Consider the following 19,299-nt stretch of genomic DNA (forward strand, 5'->3'; position numbering starts at 1 on the left):
AATAATGTGTCACAGAGAGTCAGTAGGAGGTGTTGGGAAAGGGGAGGGGGGGAGAAATTGGGGGGGGGGTGAGAATAGACAACAGAGAAGAGGTGAGGCTTTGAGAGAGAAGCAGAACGAGGTTAAGGGAGGGGGATTGCTTCACGTGGTTTGTTTATCTTTTATGTTTAGGCTTCGATATTTTACACGTTACATTACTTAAAGTGGTAATCTTTTTAAGTATTATTATCTAGGCATTTGAATTTGTAACTCCAGACATGGCTGCCAACTCTCTTGTTTTAGCATCTATTTAGCTTTGCCGTGTGCTTAGCGCTGTTGAACTGTGATGTGTAACAAAATGTGCAAGTGCACAAAGAGGCGTGGAGAGGAGCACGCTTGCAGTTACACCGAGAGACAGAGAGAGGGACTCGTGGATCAGAGAGCAAATGCAAGTTAGTGATTGCCTTATCGACTGTTAAGAAAAGTAAGCGGGCTTGCGGCAGGAGACGTCATGGCAAGAGGCGACATTGGCCAGTGAGAACCACGGGTGCAAAGAACTATGAACTATACTCTTAGTTCGTTCGGTGAAGTCACGTAGGTAAAAAATGAAATTAAAATTAATAAAAATAAAACAATAAAATCACGACGTTTCGGAGGCAACACAAGTCTCCGTCATCAGGTGGACTATGAACTACTTTGTTTTTTGTCAGAAGCCACCTGGCTAGAAATGATTGCTCAACAAAGTGGCTTATCGTGTGGAAATTTATAGCAGCCAAATACTCTAAACGCGTGATGTTGATTCTAAATGTGGAGGGAAAAACCGGAGGAGCTGGATAAAAATCCACGTGACCACAGGGAGAACATGCAAACTCCACAAATACAGGCGTCAGGGTTGGCATCGAACCGATGACCTCCTGCATACCAGGAGAGGGAGTTAACATCTCCTAGCCACCGTGCACCACACAATTCTTCTTGTCTTCTTGGTTATTTCGGTAAAGTCATGTTTTATTTTATTATTTCCATTCTACGTGACTTTACCGAAAGAACCAAGAAGATGAAACCCTGCAGTCACGAAAGCTTTAAATCGAAATATAACACCCCACAATTGTTCAAAGCAAAACCCTTAGAATTCTAAACAAAAACGTCTTCTTGAATAAAGACGGTCACTGCATCACGTGCTTTCAGATGTGCTTCTGCGGCTCTCTGGAATGCTCTTCCTATATTCGGAAGCCACTGAAGCTATGCACTTTTAAATCTAGATTTAAATCTCAATTCTCTAGAACAGATTTTTGTGTTTAGTTTGTTGTCCTTCCCCCGCACCCTCTGATTAGCACGGTTGGCTACGTGCGGTGCGAAAGAAGTTCAACATACATTATTCCATCTCATTCGTGCTGTTAGCCTTAAAAGCAGCGTACGAATATCGTTTTCATAAATCGTGAATCATTCTCACATTTGCCTATCTTTACACGTGTGTCATGAGCGCGATAATTCAATTTGATCGATTTTTTGACGAAGTCAATCGTGCTCACTGGACGCCGTTGTTGTAAAAACCTCCCCGGCAAGCGGATCGTTGGTCCAATCGTTAAGTGTTTTTCGTTACACGTTTCGTCGTTACACGTTTCGTTACTAATTTTTTTTCAACACGTTGTTTGTTTACTCTTCTGCTGCTGCAGACACTTCCCTCCGTGGCAGCTACAGACCGAGTCGGGACGCGTCTCAGGTAACGGAAATCCTCCCAATGAGCAGGCCCTCTCTGCAGGGGGGGGGGGGGGGGGGGCAGCACAGCAAGTAGGCTCTCACTTGCAGTGCCGTTAGCCTTGTCACTCCTGCTGCATGTGCGGTGGAGCGGTGGGGCAGTGGTTAGCACGCTGCCGCCGTGAACCCGGCCAACCGAGTTCGATTCCCAGCCAAGGCTAGCGTGAGCGGAGGATAATACCTGACACGGTGATGGCTCCTCGTTCATCCACCTACCGTTCTCCTTCCTACGGCTGGTGTTGATGTACAGCAGGGGTGGGGAACGTCTGGCCCGCGGGCCGTATAAGGCCCGCGAAATCGTTTGACCAACACAGTGAGGAGGCCTGCATATAGCACCACGGTGGCGAGGAGATGTTAACTACCTCGCCTGGTACGCAGCAGGTCGTGGGTTCAATCCCAACCCTGACGCCTGCTGCTGTATATTTTTAGTTTGCATGTCTCTCCCCGTGGTCGTGTGGATTTTTCTCCCGGGTCCTCCGGTTTTTCCTCCACATTCAGAATCGACGTTCGTTTAGAGTATTGGGCTGCTATAAATTTCCACATGATGATAAGCCACTCGTTTGTGGCCAGGTCACTTTACAAAAAGAGCTATATAGCTCAGTGGGCCTTACCTGGTGGTAGAAAAATAATAATAATATATATAGTTCTGAGTTGAGATATTTGTGGCCAGGTCGCCTCTGAAAAATCAAAAGTTTAGTTGAATCTGGATGGACACCGGGCTGATCGTCCCTCCGTGCTAGAAGACGGGTCCGTGACGTGTCCCGCGCTTGCAGAGTGAGGGCCGGCGGCGCCGTCCAGAGGCGGCGGCGGCCGCGAGGGTCTCGTGGGGCCGGACCCCGACGAGGGGACAGGGGCAGGAGGAGGGCGGCGGTGGTGGCGGCGAGGCGCGGGGGGGTTCCCTCCGGACGCCACGGGGACACCGCGATCCCCACACGGCGGACAGCAGGTGGGCAGCGTCCGTACTCGAATACGGTACATGCGGTACGCCACGAAGCAATCCGTGAAGAGCCGCAGGTTGCTGACCCCTGACCTCGGCTGACTGAGAAACGTATCCGGCTTTTGTTCTACAGTGGAAGAGGTGGTAACACTCGGTATCGGGAAGTAATTGCATCAACACTCTGGTCATCTTGAATGGCATCATCATCATCTTCGTCGTCAAGATCCACATCACTGTTCATAGGTTTACCCAAGTGTCACCTTGCAAATAGGCAATGAATCTCAAATGTCCTTCGCTGGTGAAAAGGAGCCTCCGTTTCACACTGAGCACTATTCACGTTTGCCCACTAGAGGGCAAACTTACTATTCTTACCGCATTGTATATGCTTTTATGGAGCCAATTATGATTACACATTCCTGCGGAGGGAGCTGGTAGGAACGTTGGGTTGCTCGGTCAATGGCCAGGATCAACGGCGGCGTGGTGTATTCCGCAAATATGGCCGACTGTGAGGGCGGGCACAAGCCAGCGTGAGTAGGTTAAACGTTGAGTTTGATAAGGGCACCACGGGGTGACCAGCCCCTCCCCACCCAGCCCCACCCCACCCAGCCCCTCCCCACCCAGCCCCACCCTCCCCTCCCCACCCAGCCCCTCCCCACCCTCCCCTCTCCACCCAGCCCCTCCCATTTTTGGATGCACGACGGACGGACACAATAATCCCCTGTGGGCTGGTGTAACCAGGATGTTCCTACCAGTACTACTGGCATGATTATAAACACGTGTTCGCTGGTGGCAAGTGCAGTTAGCGGAGCACCTATTAAGACCAGCACAGCACATGAGGGTTGGTGGGATCACCACCCTGTCACAACACCTTTGTCTCCCTCTTGCTGACAACCCGCACCGCGTATTGACGGCCGAGCGGACCTAGGGGAGGACCACCACGACAGGTCCACGTTAGCGCTTGCCACAGAAGTCCTCCTGTGCTTGGGAATTGGACGTACGTCGCCAGGATCGTAGTGAAGTGCGCTAACCGCTGCACCACCACTCTATAAGTCGATGCGCCAGCTGGAGCAGGAGGCATCAAGTTTCAGGATCGGCATTTTCGGTCATCACAGGAGAAGTTCAAAGAATTTAAATCCTCCAAAAAAAGTGGAAGCTGAAAACCCGTAGTCTTCCACTGACGAAAGGATTCCACGGATGAGGTTGGGGTGTGAAACAGCGGCCTTTCTGAGCATCGTTGAGCCCACGCCTGGCGTTGCGCATTTTTGTAGCCAATGGCTCGAAGGATTTTCTGACTTAGTTTTTTTGTTTTGCTATTGAAACAAAACGCAGGCCCGTTACAGCGCATCGCGAGACTCGATCGACCCGACATTTTACGCGGGATAGTCCCAATGCAGCTGGGGGGGGGGGTGTGGGGGGCGCGGGGAGTGGGGGCGGGAGGGTAGCCTAAGGGTAGGAGGGGGCCCGCCGTCCCAGTCGGTAGGGAGCATCGCAGAGGGGAGAGGATGTGCGTCTAAAAAGGAGAGGGGGAGCAGGGGGGGGAAAGAATTGTCTGACTCTTAAGAGCGAACTCGCAGTGTCTTTTTTTGCAACGTGACGATATTTCAGCCCTGTTCTTGAGCCCGTGTCTTAAAATACCGAGACGTGCTTCCACAACGTCTCCGATTCAGCGCGCCGTCACGCTGTGTCAGCGTGGGACCAGATTTACACGACAGAAGTTGACACTACAGAGCTAATTCAGGAGTCACTTGCAGTGGTCTCAAATCGAATTTCTCTCGGCAATGTTCATCCATGCGGTCGGTGTTCCTTGTCATGTGGTCCAGTGCTTGTCAGTCATCTGATTTTTGAAAAGACTTTGACTTAAGAGCCGAATGAGTCTGAATCAAGTACGTGAACAAATGTTCAATATGTTCAGGAGCTAATTGCCAATGTGCAGGGCTTGTTTGTATTGTTTGACCGGGCTTGGACCATCAACTCACAGTTTGTTGTCCCCCCCCCCCCCCCCGATCTCCGATCTCCGATTAGCACGGTTGGCTACGTACGGTGCCAAAGAAGTTCAACATACATACGAGAAATCTGGTGGCAAGATGTTAACTGCCTCGCCTGGTATACAGGAGGTCGTGGGTTCGATCCCAACCCTGACGACTGGTGTATATTTGGAGCTTGCGTGTTCGCTCTCCGTGGTTGCGTGGATTTTTCTCCCAGTCCTCCGGTTTTTCCCTCCACATTTAGAATCGACTTGCGTTCAGAGTGGTTGGCTGCTATAAATTTCCACGTGATAAGCCACTTCGTTGAGCCACCATTTGTGATAGCCAGGTCGCGTCTGAAAGAGAGTAACATAGCCCAGTGGGCTCTACTTGTTAAAAACAAATAAGTTGAGTTTGAACCACCCAGCCTCCTCAGTCTTGACCCCTGTGCAGAGCATTTCTATGGCTTTCTCATGCAACTGTCAATCATTAATGGGACGTCCGTCCGAAACGCGTCGAGCGAGCGCGCTAAATCCCGTGGTCTGCCATTAAATGAAAAAAATTGAAGGGGGAAATTTTTTATTTTATTTACTACCTACTTTTCTCGTGATATTCGTTGCGTGCGGTTGCACTTTATTTTGCGCGCGATTGCAATTTACTTGGTCGGTGTTCGCCACTGAGGTCGTGACGGGTTTCTTTTTTTTATCCCTGTTAGCTCTACGCCCTCCCGTACAGTTCCCATCCTGCTGTAACGCTCACCGACGCCCACTTTCTTGAGGGCGATATTGGCACGTAAAATGCAGATCGATTGATCGATTGGTAATGTTTTGCTAACAGACACCGAGCAAAGTTAACACAGTTCATCATGGGTCAATACCTACAATAAGTCTCCATCGAGCCCTCATTTGGTACAAGTCAAGCTGTCTTGCTATCAATCATTAATTCCTCATTGCCACACCAACGTTCCCTCCACCTATCATTGTTGTGCCTCATTCCCATGACCCCCACAACTACAATGATTTATTTGGCGATTGCTTTTAAGCTTTAAGTCTTCAGCTTTAAGACGATTATCTGAGCCGGTCCTCAGCCTCCCCTAGGTCGACTCGGCCGCAAATGAGTACCTGGTGCGATGCGTAAACATCGCCCCGAGGGAGACAAAGGCAGACGGGCGTGGTGCTGGCCACCCACCCCCTCGTGTGCCCTCCCGGCCGTCATCGCTGCTCGATAACAGCACTTGCCCCAACAGTCTGTTAAGGATATACGGGGGATCTTTGTCTTTGTCCCTCCCTCTCTTCACGCCTCCCCAGCTGCCGATGCGATCCCTCGTGGAGCATCGATTCGTGGGAGCTCGTGCACAAGCGCGTGAAGGGGCTGCTGAAATCCAACAGAGCTCGCCGCACACTGCACTACGTGAGTCGCTCCCTCCCTCCCTCCACCACCACCATCACACACCTCTCCCTTCCCATTGTCCCCATCACCTTGCCACATGTTCCTTTAGTTTTAGGGTTGGTGGCTCACACAGATGTTGCGAATAGTTTATGTTCAACATGCATAGGAAAAGTTTTTTCCATAACGTAGGTTTTTTTGGGTTAGATCGCGTAAATATAAAAATGTGTCGTGAAACCCGCCACCACCCGACACAGCCAATTAGTAAGGTTTGTCACGTAAACGGAACATGCCAATTCGTTACTAGTACAGCACACCGGTGTGCTGTACTAGTAACGAATGCCATGTTAGAAGTCTAAACTATTATTATATAGGATTAACGAGTATTTCTACTGAAATGAGCTATAGGGGGTGGGTACACTCACCTTCAATCCGGTAGAGGATATTGCACATTACTGTGTTGGGGCATAGTATATCCAATGGACAACCATTGGTAAAATGCTGCTCGATAATGCTGGTTTCCGAAACACTTGAGACCCATAATCAAATCCAGAATATTAGCGGTACTGGCTCGGAGCTTTTGACGTGGACATCTGTGGAAAAGAGCTCATCAGATTCCTCTCCAGTATAAATAAAGATTCTGATTATGAGCGTCCCACTTTCATTGGGAAAGATGTTAACCGGTAAGGCTCTCCAAAAAAATTTGAGCTGCACAATATCTTGTTCAAAGGAACGTATTTCGACTCAAAACCAGACCTTTGTCATTCGTGACGCGGGTAACGCCCCCTTCGACCCTGAACGGCGAAATTTCTTTGTAAAGCCTTGCGACTCGTCCCCTTTCTGCCCCACCACTAAGTTTTACGTCAAGGCCACCACTGCCTTTGATGTCACCCACCACACCTCGCCACAGCTTTCTTTTGCCAGATCTTTGCAGCTATTGCACAGTCGACACTTGGACCTTCAAGGACTGCCGTTACAAAGAGCCCCCATATAGCCTTACCGACTGTTGCACGCGTGCATGTTGAACTTCTGTTGCACGCGTGCATGTTGAACTTCTGTTGCACGCGTGCATGTTGAACTTCTGTTGCACCGTACGTGGCCAACCGTGATGATCGGAGGTGATAATCGGACTTGGGGCAAGTGCTGTTAGCGAACACTTGTGAAAAACCAGCACTGCACATGAGGGGTTGGGTGGCCAACACCACGCCCGGCCACCTTTGTCTCCCCAGTAGCAATGTTTGCACATTGCAGCAGGTACTCATTTAAGGCTGAGTCGACCTAAGGGTTCAGATAATCGTCACTGGTGTTGGTCGTGAGCGGGAATGGAACTCGGGTCACCGGGTTCGTACCAGGTACTGACCCTGGTCTGCTATTATGACCACGGACTGACCCTCGTCATGTGGATGGGGAATTTCCACCACTGGCTTAAGGGCCACCACCCCAAGCTCTTTTTGTTTTATTGGAGACACTCTGTGACTTTGACTTTTGCAAGGGTGCTAATAGTGTTTCGTATGTTTCCTATTGAAAGGGCTCGGGTGGAGAGGATGATGAGGTGGGGGAGGAGAAGAGCCATTCCGTGGGAGCAGCTGAGCGGGCACTCCACAGACTCTCGCTTGCAAGAAGCAGCAGGTGACGTTTTACGTTTCCTCTTGTTGTGTTGTCACCCACGACTGGGGCCCGAATTCGGACATTTAGCAACGGCACTGCTGTGTGGCTCAGTGCCCGTGTTAACATTACATCTATTTTGTATGGGAGGTTTATTGACAAAATCACCCGGAATACGCCCGATCTCATATCCTCACTCCTCTCTCTCTCTCACGACTCTCTCTCCCTGCCTCACTCCTCTTTCATTCCCAGCCTCACTTCTCTCTCCCTGCCTCACTCTTTCCCTGCTTCACTCACTCCTCTCCCTGCCTCACTCATTCCCTTCTCTCCCGGTGCTCACTCCTCTCTCCTTACCGCCCTTTTCCCATCGTCGTCATCTTCAGCGGTGGTGCCGACTCGTCGGAGGCGAAGGCTGCGTCCGCCACCGGCTGCGATGGCGCCGAGTGGCTCGAGCTGTGGCGGTCGCGTGCCAATTCGCTGCGAGCTGCGGAGCCTCACCGCGCCTCGCTCCACCAGGAGATGGGGCGCGTTTACCGCGATCTTTACCGCGACGCGAAGGCCGGGGCTGTGACGGCGGCGGCCGCTTCGATGTGATGGAGCGAGCGGCGAGGACGAAGACACGGGGGGGACCTATCCAACCGAACCGGCAACAAGACGGATCCTGTAGCCGTATCGTGGTGCCACCACCGGGACTTCGTAGCAGCTGGGTTCGTGACCCAGTAAAATATTTCCGCACATGGCACACCACATTCAGAATACCTCTCTGTATGGGCTGCTGCTTTTAGTCGCCTACAAATACTCGGAAAAAAAATAAATTTGTATATATTTTTTTTATTTTAATCTTCACCGTGTCGATGACCGTGGCACTTTTGTCTGGGAGTGGTGGTGGTGGCGGCGGTGGTGGTATGCCTCCAATCCAGCACACTGGGAGGGAAGGGTAGGTGGATCTCGTAAAGATCTGTGAAACTAACCAAACCCGGTGAGGCTGTAAGGTGGTCTGATAGCAGGACAGCAAGTGGGGTTTGTGAAGACCTGCGTGCATACCTTTGAGTATTAACCCATTCCTCCCCTGGCTCCATTATGTGAGTGCTTTTTTCAACAACTATTTCTTCCCACAACGTGCCACAGTATTTAAAATTAATCGGCTAAACATTCCAATGTAGGACCATCCTGAAAAAGTCTCAACTCGGTGAGGCTCTCTCGGATACAAATTTTCACAATTAAGTATTCAAGATCACCTGATCTCAATGCCACTGTGCCACCACGTGTTTTATAATTTACTCACAGTTTCACGGTACCTTTGCCAACCCGTTTCTTTCGCACGACTCGGTGCCGACCGCCTCCGTGTCCCTGTGTTCGGTACTCGCCTGGCCTCGATGTTTACCTGCACGTCCGTCCTCAATTTACGCGGTCCCAACAACCACACGCACAGAACGCCTCCAATGACCCGGTCTCAAAGCTGGGCATCTCTTTCGCTCTCCCCGTTCCACCCCACGGCTCTGTTCGCAACTCCCCTGATTGCCACTGGTTTGTTGCACAAAAAAAGCCGAGTGGCCTCGTTCGGTTGTTTGCAAAGTGTAAACGAAGGTAAACCGTTAAGGTGTTTTATCCAAACCATTCACAAACTTTTCCCCTCTCATGCACTCTCCAGCATTCAAAGCCTCTTACCCATCTCCGAACAGCTCTCCGCCACTCGCCCAACAACGCTACCCATCAACAGCCCTGCTCGCACACATTGACACCATGCACCAAACACACAGTACCAGGACCAAGCACACGGTCGGCTTGTGGGCTATTTCCAACAATGCAAGAGGCTTTTAAAGAACCAAAAGAGAGAATATTTGTAGCGCACAGATATAAATGCATTCCGACCAAAGTGTTACGTGTCGTCAGAAAGGTGTTAACGTTGTGTGCAAGTAAATTGCCGTAAATGAACGAGCACTTGTAAGCCTTTTTATGTTATTTCAACGGGGCGTTTATTAAAAATATGTTTCCCTTCCCCTTGTAATCCTCGTTGAGACTGACGGCTACGTTGTCGACGGCCGTCGTCACGGCACACGAGGCAGGATGGGGGGGCGGGCAAGCCGACGGATGCTACACACACACACAAGATGTTTGATGGAAATCTGCGAATGATGAGAAAAAACCCGATCGCAACAGAAAAGCAGTTTTGTTGCCACGCGCGCTGCTCAGGCTTATGCAAGCGCGGCACACGGAGCGACGATACTTTACTGCCGCACGTTAACAACACAACAGCCGAGCACAACCGCGCATTATTAGCCGTCGCCTCTTGTCTCCAGGTTTCCTTTAATCGGTCTCTAAAACATTAACGGCTTGGTTTATTAAAGCAGAGTGGGGGGCTTATCTCGTTTACTGCGTAGATGACTTTGACACTCACTTGTGTTTTAAGAGGCTCGTGAGCACGTGTAGTTGGAGAAAAGCTGAGAGGGCAGGAAAATGTACATTTCACTTTCATGACACAATTATCTACAAAGATTGTGTGGAAACAAACACTTGGCGAACGATGCAAGAGACAAACCAAATTGGCAATTGCCTTTCCCATTTTCCCTAATTGCTTTGAGTTTTGTTATTTCAATGCTGATCAAGACAGGGTTACGTTAACATCTTGCGGTGAGGAGATGTCTAGTTTTAACAAGGCTTTCACGACACATTATCCATAAGAGGTTTTTTGGCTAATATTGAGCAAATGTGAACACTCCGGTCTGCTGAAGCACTAACTAATTGGAATGTTTTATTTACGTGACAAACTTTACTAATTGGCTGTGTCAGATGGTGGCGGGATTAACGACACATTTATATTTACGCAATCTCACCCAAACAAAACCTCTTGTGTTTGTTGTCCTTCCCCCACACCTCCGATTAGCACGGTTGGCTACTTTACGGTTTCGAAAGAAGTTCAATATACGTACATATGTACGGGCGACGGACAGGAGGTGCGCGGTCGACTGAAGCTCCTGTCAATAGCGGTTAGAGGTGATCGACAACGTGAGGTGGCACTGCCGTGGGAGATCGCAGTTGCGCTGTACAGGCCCCATCCGATGTGCAGTTCGGGTTTGTTACCACGAGTTCGACTTGACGTCCGACGTTCAGCCCGTGGAGCGAAACGTCGAGACGTCGCGCCGTACAACACGCGGCACAACCCGGACACGCATCGGAGAGCTGAACTTGGTTGATCGAATACAGCAGCAGCCTCCGCAGACTCCGGGGGAGGGGGGGCGATTGCCCGGGGCCGGCAGCGTCACTTGTTCCTCCAGAACTTGCTGTAGGTGTCCGTGTGGAGCTCGTCGCCCAGGTCGTCCTCTGCGCTCGACTTTGGCCGTTCCTTACGGCCTCCGCGTGCCCGCAGTCGCGCCAGCTTCTCCTCCTCGCTCAGCGCGTCCAGGTCCACGGGAAGCTGTGCAGGGCACGGCACGGAGGGGCAAGGCAGGGCACGGTGCTCGCATCAGTGACGGTGGAAGAGGCTGCGGTCTCGAGCTTTAGGAAGAGGAACCGTGCTCGTGAATGGACGCACGCTTGCAACTCCAGTCAACGGATGCAATCTGACAAAGGGGGGCGTGGAGAGGGGGGGGGGTTTGGGTGGCCGTTTCACTGAGCTCCCCCGGAGCGGCAGTGGCCATAATGCAAGGATGTGATGCAAGAATTAAGATTGTGCACGATGGTTGCAGTGCTTGGATGGTGGTTGATGACAATACAAAACAAGTTGCGTTTATAAAACATGCAAATGCGATGCGACCGCAACTCTTTGTCTAAAATAGCTTATTTAATATTCATACAAATTGTATGCATATGCTGTCTTTTGGATAATGTCGGGTACCACGAAGTTTTTTTTATTTACGGCAGATGTATTATTGTGCTAAAGAATATACTGAATATTTAAATATTTAACTTGTAATATGTAGTGGTAGTAATAATAATGTACAGCACCTTGGAAATTAACTGCTGGATGAGCACTTCCCCCACTACCTTGTGATGGCAGCAGGGGTTATTTGAGCGTACCTCCTCGTCAGCACAGGCTGGTGAAGGTGGCGGACCAAAGACCAGTTTGAGATCACTCGCCACTGATATTACAATGGACATATTTACGCAGCGAACCATGCTAATTAGAGCCATGAAAGATTTGAGATATAGATGAGTACATGTATTCAGAAAAGCACAAGACGGAGCTAAGATAGAGATCTATTCAGAAGAGAGACATCACAGAGAAACAGGACAGTGATTCATACATTAATTTTGGGTGGGATCAATTCATAAAGTTGTCACGTGAACAAACGTGCCAATTTTTTGCAAATAAAAGCTAGGAAAGAGCTCGGTTACCTGCCCCACCAAATAAAAACCTTGATAAACTCTACTATAAACTAAACTTTTTATTTTACCAGGTAAGGCAGACTGAGCTATATAGCTATTTTTCAGAAGTGGTCTGGCCACAAATGATAGCGCAACGAAGTGTACATATGTTGAACTTCTTTCGCATTCCTTACGTCGACATTTTTAGCAGCCAAATACTCGAAACACACGTTTCTAAATATGGAGGGAAAAAACCGGAGGATGCAGAGAAATATCCACACGACCACGGGGAGAACATTGCAAACTCCAAATATACAGCAGGCGTCAGGGTTGGGATAGAACCCACGACCTCCTGTATACCAGGCGAGGTAGTTAACATCCCCTAGCCACCGTGATGATGATGAGAGAGAGAGACACGCAAACTCCAAATATACAGCAGGCGTCAGGGTCGGGATAGAACCCACGACCTCCTGTATACCAGGCGAGGTAGTTAACATCCCCTAGCCACCGTGATGATGATGAGAGAGAGAGACACGCAAACTCCAAATATACAGCAGGCGTCAGGGTCGGGATAGAACCCACGACCTCCTGTATACCAGGCGAGGTAGTTAACATCCCCTAGCCACCGTGATGATGATGAGAGAGAGAGACACGCAAACTCCAAATATACAGCAGGCGTCAGGGTCGGGATAGAACCCACGACCTCCTGTATACCAGGCGAGGTAGTTAACATCCCCTAGCCACCGTGATGATGATGAGAGAGAGAGACACGCAAACTCCAAATATACAGCAGGCGTCAGGGTCGGGATAGAACCCACGACCTCCTGTATACCAGGCGAGGTAGTTAACATCCCCTAGCCACCGTGATGATGATGAGAGAGAGAGACACGCAAACTCCAAATATACAGCAGGCGTCAGGGTCGGGATAGAACCCACGACCTCCTGTATACCAGGCGAGGTAGTTAACATCCCCTAGCCACCGTGATGATGATGAGAGAGAGAGACACGCAAACTCCAAATATACAGCAGGCGTCAGGGTCGGGATTGAACCCACGACCTCCTGTATACCAGGCGAGGTAGTTAACATCCCCTAGCCACCGTGATGATGATGAGAGAGAGAGACACGCAAACTCCAAATATACAGCAGGCGTCAGGGTCGGGATAGAACCCACGACCTCCTGTATACCAGGCGAGGTAGTTAACATCCCCTAGCCACCGTGATGATGATGAGAGAGACACGCAAACTCCAAATATACAGCAGGCGTCAGGGTCGGGATTGAACCCACGACCTCCTGTATCCCAGGCGAGGTAGTTAACATCCCCTAGCCACCGTGATGATGATGAGAGAGAGAGACACGCAAACTCCAAATATACAGCAGGCGTCAGGGTCGGGATTGAACCCACGACCTCCTGTATACCAGGCGAGGTAGTTAACATCCCCTAGCCACCGTGATGATGATGAGAGAGAGAGACACGCAAACTCCAAATATACAGCAGCAGGCGTCAGGGTCGGGATTGAACCCACGACCTCCTGTATACCAGGCGAGGTAGTTAACATCCCCTAGCCACCGTGATGATGATGAGAGAGAGAGACACGCAAACTCCAAATATACAGCAGCAGGCGTCAGGGTTGGGATAGAACCCACGTCCTCCTGTAGACCAGGCGAGGTAGTTAACATCTCCTAGCCACCGTGATGATGATGAGAGAGAGAGACACGCAAACTCCAAATATACAGCAGCAGCAGGCGTCAGGGTCGGGATTGAACCCACGACCTCCTGTATACCAGGCGAGGTAGTTAACATCCCCTAGCCACCGTGATGATGATGAGAGAGAGAGACACGCAAACTCCAAATATACAGCAGCAGCAGGCGTCAGGGTCGGGATTGAACCCACGACCTCCTGTAGACCAGGCGAGGTAGTTAACATCTCCTAGCCACCGTGATGATGATGAGAGAGAGAGACACACAAACTCCAAATATACAGCAGCAGGCGTCAGGGTCGGGATAGAACCCACGACTTCCTGTGTACCAGGCGAGGTTGTGAGCATCTTGCCACCGTGGTGTCTTTGTGGTGAAAAAGGGATTGGAGGTGCATGTCTGTAATCCAGCGCTCTTAGAGGCAAGCAAGATTGCTGGAATTTCCCACAAAGACATTCGGTTCCATCCCACACTTGGATCATTAACAGTTATTTTTAAAATCCTTTATATTAAGTTCGCTGCCAGACAATCATCTGACCCATAGGTGGCAGCCATCTCAAGCCAGAGGACGAGAGGACTCTAGCCGCCCCGATGCCACGCATATAAAGGATTTATAGTGAAAAACTTTGTTTTTACGGGTTAATTTTTTTCATTTTAGGGTTAGGACTTAAAAAACACTGAGACGTAGCTAGACAACCCAAAAGGGTGAAGAGTCTGTCTTGACAGGGTCACAGCAACTGTGTGGTAATTTTTACTACTCCAAGCAGTATTTCACAGCTATGAAAATCTTAACTATTTTACCAGCAGACTTTAACCCAAAGTCTAACCTCCATGTCAGTGCATTTCTCGACGACTTTATTATTTTCTCTCCATAGCAATGTGGTCACCCAAATGGTCTGTAAATCAATTACCAGAATTCCAGTGAAGTTAATCAAAGTTCACACCTGTCTAGAATATTATATTAAACCAGGACACTTTGACAATGTGCATTGACATTTTATTCAAAGGGCAACATCACCTGCACAAAGACCGTTGTGCCATTAAACAATCAAACGACAGTAAAGTCCCATTATCCCCTGAACTTGGGCATAAGATCTTAACATGTGACCCAGCGGTCCAGAGGCACACATTTTTTAAGCGACAGCGCTGCCGTGTTGTTGTTGTTTCATTTGAATCTCTCGAACACTCCGAATGGTTTCGCAACGTTCTGTAAAGAATGTTCCTTGACTGCACGCCAAGGCACACCTCTTTGATGGCCAGCTGGGTCACGGCACGCATGGCAACGGAGGGCTACCGCTCATGTTGACTGAACGCGTGAACCCGAGACTACTACCGCGACATGCGGTGAAGTGAAGTGCTCCTTGGTAAAAAAAACGCACTCAACTCAATTGAAATGTGAGGTCAAATCCTTGTTAGCTGTTGGCTTGGTCCATCATGCCCCCAGGGTTGATAAAAAAGAAATGTCATACCACTGTGGTCATGGCTTAAAAGAAACCGGCCACCGCTCGGGGAAAATTCTGGAATTTTGGTCACTGGCTTGAGGCCACCATTGCATTGTACAGTCTGTTCTCCTATAACGCGGTAGTTGCGTTCCTGAAGAACATCGCGTTTTGGAAAATCGCGTTATAATATCAGGTAAAGCGCAGTTCGCGATAACACGTGTGCTGCGTAACGCAAGCTGAACAAAGATTGAGGCACGTGGGTAGCATCCAGAATCATCGAACAGCATCCCGCCTTGTGTGATGCTACGCAGAGGCAGCCGTTCTACCGCTTATTCCTACTTGCCTGACGTAGTTCCGTTTACTCGATCAGTTTGTAAAGAATTAGTATCCGTGTTACAAAAAATGTGTTCCCTCATACATTCATCGCGTTATATCCAATTCGCGTTCTGAAAACACGCAGCATTATAGGAGAACGGACTGTATATTTGAACGGCAAGACAATTTAGACTTTTTCGTTCTCACGATCACGTCTCCGTACCATAATGATTTTCTTGGGCTCTGTGTAGCGGATCCGCACAGTGGAGCCGTCCGGTCGAGCCAGCAGCAGCGTGTACGGCCGCGGATACACGTTCCTCGCCGTTCGCACTACGGACGCTCGGTTCGAGTTGAAACGCCGCGGCGACGACGGCAACAACGGCCTCGGCAGTAGACAACACCTGAGGGATTGGGAAGAACAAAGCCCACGCACACGGCCATACGTGAGAGGCGAGATTTCTCGTCTAGCTGTGAAGGTGCAGGTGTTGTTAGTGAGCACATTTTAAGGTCGGTACGGCACTCCAGGACAAGCTACCTTTGTCTCTCCCCAGTGGTAATGTTGTTTTACAGACCATCCCAGGCAGACATGGGAACAGTTATACTGGTAGGAACCTCCTGGTTACACCAGTCCATAGGGGATTATTGAATCCGTCGTGCAGGGAGGGGCTGGGTGGGGAGGTGAGGGGCTGGGTGGGGAGGGGCTGGGTGGGGAAGGTCTGGGTGGCTAGGGGCTGGGTGGGCCTGGTGGGGGGTGGGAAGGGTGGGGCTGGGTGGGGAGGGGCTGGTCACCCCGTGGTGCCCTTATAAAACTCAACGTTTAACCTACTCACGCCGGCTTGTGCCCGCCCTCACAGTCAGGCATATTTGCGGAATACACCACGCCGCCGTTGACCCTGGCCATTGACCGAGCAACCCAACGTTCCTACCAGCTCCCTCCGCAGGAATGTGTTATTACACCAGCATTGTTGGATGCAATTAAAATGACATCGCCATTACAATTCGCTGTGAATGACACAATTACAACTGATCCCAGCACTGACTCCTGGTAAGCATTTAAGACAACCTAAGAGAGGTCCAGATATCACTGGCCACTGACTTCCCTGGTCAAGAATCGAGCCAAGGTTTCTGAGATCGCAGAGCAGTGCGCGATCACTGCTTCACCAACACCACAGTCTTTTTCTTTCGTGCAAGCAGGATGGAAAATCCGAGTTTTGAAATTTATTTTAGTTGAATGCTAAGTTTTTTTTCCAACTAATCCAAGGAGGCGGTAAACGCTGTATGGATCGCATACGCTAAGAAATTATTGTTTTCTACTCCCGGGGCCTGCGCACACCAACATTAAATAACATTTCAACACAGAATTTAGTTTTTTTAATTAACATCTTTGAATTGTGCTATTGGTGTCAAGTTATGAGACAAAGACCGTTTCATGTGGAGCTCCGGAAGAACACGCCACCTTCCCCAATATCTACCCCTCCACTTCGTAAGGGGCCATCCATTGAGTAGGTACGCAAAAACCTGTCAAAACGTGACCCCTCCCCCCCTCCCTGTACGGACGCGAAGTTTTTACCCCCCCCCCCCACCTGCGTACGTACGATTGACGCACCCCCCCGAATCCTATAGAATGGTCAATATTGAATCCACGCAGAAACGATCAAGAATTAATAATATTAACGTGTTTAAGCAAACAGTCTACCGCCGGCTGCATGAAGAATTAAGTTGCATTCCTTTAAAACGTTTGTCTGGTGTCGGCTAGGTTCAAACGCCGACTGAACCCAGTCGAACAGGTGACGCATTATCGGCATGTCGTCAACAGGCGCAGTGTCAGTCTGAAGCACAGCAGCGTGATATCTGCAGTCAGGGGCACACAAGTGACACCTCTCCCACAGTCCCACTTCTCCCGGTAGTGCTTGTTGTCTAACAGCTGAAGAAACTGAACTGTGGCTCATTTGAATGCCAATGTAGACAAATTATTATCGAGGCTTCACCCCCCCCGCCCCCGCGTTTCATAGTCAGTAGACTCCCATACGCAAGCGTACGCATGTGAGTTAACCCCCCTCACCCCGCCATGCGTACGTACTAAATGGATGGCCGCTAAACGTATCCTTTCCACATCAAAATCAACCACACACACAACCTTCTTTCTGAGCGCGCATTTCAGCCAATGTGTGTTCAACAAGCAAACGCTGGACCGCTTTCTGCATCGGGTGTCTCGTTAGCAGTCAGGCTCGGCTCATAATTGATCTCGGGATCAGATCGCATGAATGAAATGTGTGTCGTAGACCCTATGTCGTGAAACAGACGTCAATTAAGAAATATTGGTCGCGAAAGCCTACGTTGCTTCAATTTGAATGTAGAGTCAGTGCTTGTTTGAACCAATCAACGCCGGTGAATTGCCTTTGTACAAGGTGATGTATTTACTCAGTCGCCGTCCCCCTAACAGTGACACGTGGCACGGTTGAGGGCAATGACATTGACCCGCGTGGCATGGGGAGAGGCTCTCATCCAGCAGTGGATTTACCATGGAACTTGCATGCACACATCCCTTACCAGTGCAAGTATCACGCTTTGGCGTTCGCCAAACCTGAAGCGTCCTACATCGCATGAAGTCTCTCCGGAAAAAGATTGCGTCCCAATGAATTATCGTGCGGCTTTAAACGTGAACGTGCAATGGGGTGGATGGTGGGGCAGGGCTTAGCGCGCGGCGCTCACCAACCCGGCTACACGAGGAGTTCAATTCCCGGTAAACATCAGTGGCGAGTGATACGAAAAACACATCTGGCCACCCCCTTTCACAACCCCTACGACCGACACGGCGTGGGGAAGCCTTCATCCGGCAGCTGATTTGTGTAGCATTGAATATATACTGTACCGCACGACTGCACATGACATTCACGTCAGTATAAACATACTACAAAGCATCGCGTCATTTGTGTGAAATCCGATTTTTAGATATCGCCTATTTGGCTTAACTGCAAACTTGTCTACAGTTTCGTTCTCTTTTAATTTGCTAAAATTTCGCGATTCCCACCGGCTCGACGTGCCCGGCTCGGCCGTGATAGGGCACGCCCTGACCCGGTTAAGAATCTATCCGAGAGCCGGTGACTCCCAGAGGCCTAAGCTCGGTTGACCGGCGGCAAATGTTCGTTGAGCGAAACGAAGGGAAAAAATAAACGTAACCGCGATTGCAGCTCGCCTCACCTCGCGGACGAGGAGGCGACTCTGGCGAGAGGGGCGAGAGGCTTTAACAATCCTAACAGAGGGACAAACATCGCTGGTTTGCGTTCTACTCTGCCCGCGAGGCAGAGTTCGGTGTGTAGAGGTCAGGGTGACGTCATGTCACCCAAGCGCTAAATCCGCACGTCACGTCCGCCACCAAAGTTTTGCGATTAAAATATTAAAACCTTTTTTGTTTTTTGGCAGTATCAAAATGATGAAACAGTAAGAATTCGTTTTACCCTTGTTCGCAAACCAATAGATATTTTTTATTTGACCAGGTAAGGGGCCATCCAAAAATGACGTCACGCGATTTTGGACGATTTTTGACCCCCCCCCCTCGTCACATGGCATCACAAAAAGTCAGACCCCCCCTCAAATATGACGTCACAAAGCTCTGCCCCCCCCCCCCCAAAAAAAATGTATTTTAAACTATTGTCATTGTAGTGGGTATTTAATGTGGAAAAAACATTTATTAAAAAGTCTATATAATTAAGCAGAAGGTGTTGTCTATATTTATTTAAAGTTGCGAATTTTTATGTGACGTCACATTTCTCACCCCCCCCCCTTCGTCACACATCGTCACAAATGTCTAACCCCCTCCTCCCTAGGTGCGTGACGTCATTTATGGACGGCCGCTAAGGCCCCACTGAGCTCATTTTTAAATCCTTTATATTAAGTTCGCTTGCTTGCTTAG

The 19,299-nt window shown here is 49.7% G+C and overlaps 2 protein-coding genes across 3 annotated transcripts in view; one reads left to right on the top strand and one right to left on the bottom strand.

Annotated features, from left to right (window-relative positions):
* Positions 1 to 9,626, top strand: part of SPATA6 (spermatogenesis associated 6) — a 21,783-nt gene extending 12,157 nt beyond the window's left edge. For both annotated transcript variants that reach the window (XM_078605414.1, XM_078605415.1), the window contains exons 9-13: positions 1,653 to 1,699; positions 2,508 to 2,680; positions 5,943 to 6,045; positions 7,550 to 7,650; positions 8,010 to 9,626. In XM_078605414.1, coding sequence (XP_078461540.1) covers positions 1,653 to 1,699; positions 2,508 to 2,680; positions 5,943 to 6,045; positions 7,550 to 7,650; positions 8,010 to 8,220 — 635 coding nt within the window. In that variant the 3' untranslated portion in view covers positions 8,221 to 9,626. The remainder of the gene's footprint in view (positions 1 to 1,652; positions 1,700 to 2,507; positions 2,681 to 5,942; positions 6,046 to 7,549; positions 7,651 to 8,009) is intronic.
* MRPL55 (mitochondrial ribosomal protein L55) lies at positions 9,578 to 18,730 on the bottom strand. The gene is made up of 3 exons (XM_078605416.1): positions 18,588 to 18,730; positions 15,610 to 15,787; positions 9,578 to 11,041 (listed from the first exon to the last, which is right to left on the bottom strand). The coding sequence occupies exons 1-3, from the start codon at positions 18,656 to 18,658 to the stop codon at positions 10,886 to 10,888; spliced, it is 405 nt and encodes a 134-aa protein (XP_078461542.1). The 5' UTR covers positions 18,659 to 18,730; the 3' UTR covers positions 9,578 to 10,885.
* Positions 18,731 to 19,299: the final 569 nt, after the last annotated feature.

The sequence above is a fragment of the Lampetra planeri genome, chromosome 24 (assembly GCF_965212315.1).
Source record: "Lampetra planeri chromosome 24, kcLamPlan1.2.h2, whole genome shotgun sequence".
Lineage (NCBI taxonomy): Eukaryota > Metazoa > Chordata > Hyperoartia > Petromyzontiformes > Petromyzontidae > Lampetra > Lampetra planeri.

Excerpts from the sequence above, each read along its gene's own strand:
- MRPL55 (XM_078605416.1), bottom strand. The coding sequence starts at position 18,658 with ATGTTTGTCCCTCTGTTAGGATTGTTAAAGCCTCTCGCCCCTCTCGCC. Across the intron at positions 15,788-18,587 it reads GTCGCCTCCTCGTCCGCGAG|GTGTTGTCTACTGCCGAGGC; the intron begins GTGAGGCGAGCT and ends CCAATCCCTCAG. Across the intron at positions 11,042-15,609 it reads AGCCCAAGAAAATCATTATG|CTTCCCGTGGACCTGGACGC; the intron begins GTACGGAGACGT and ends TGCCCTGCACAG.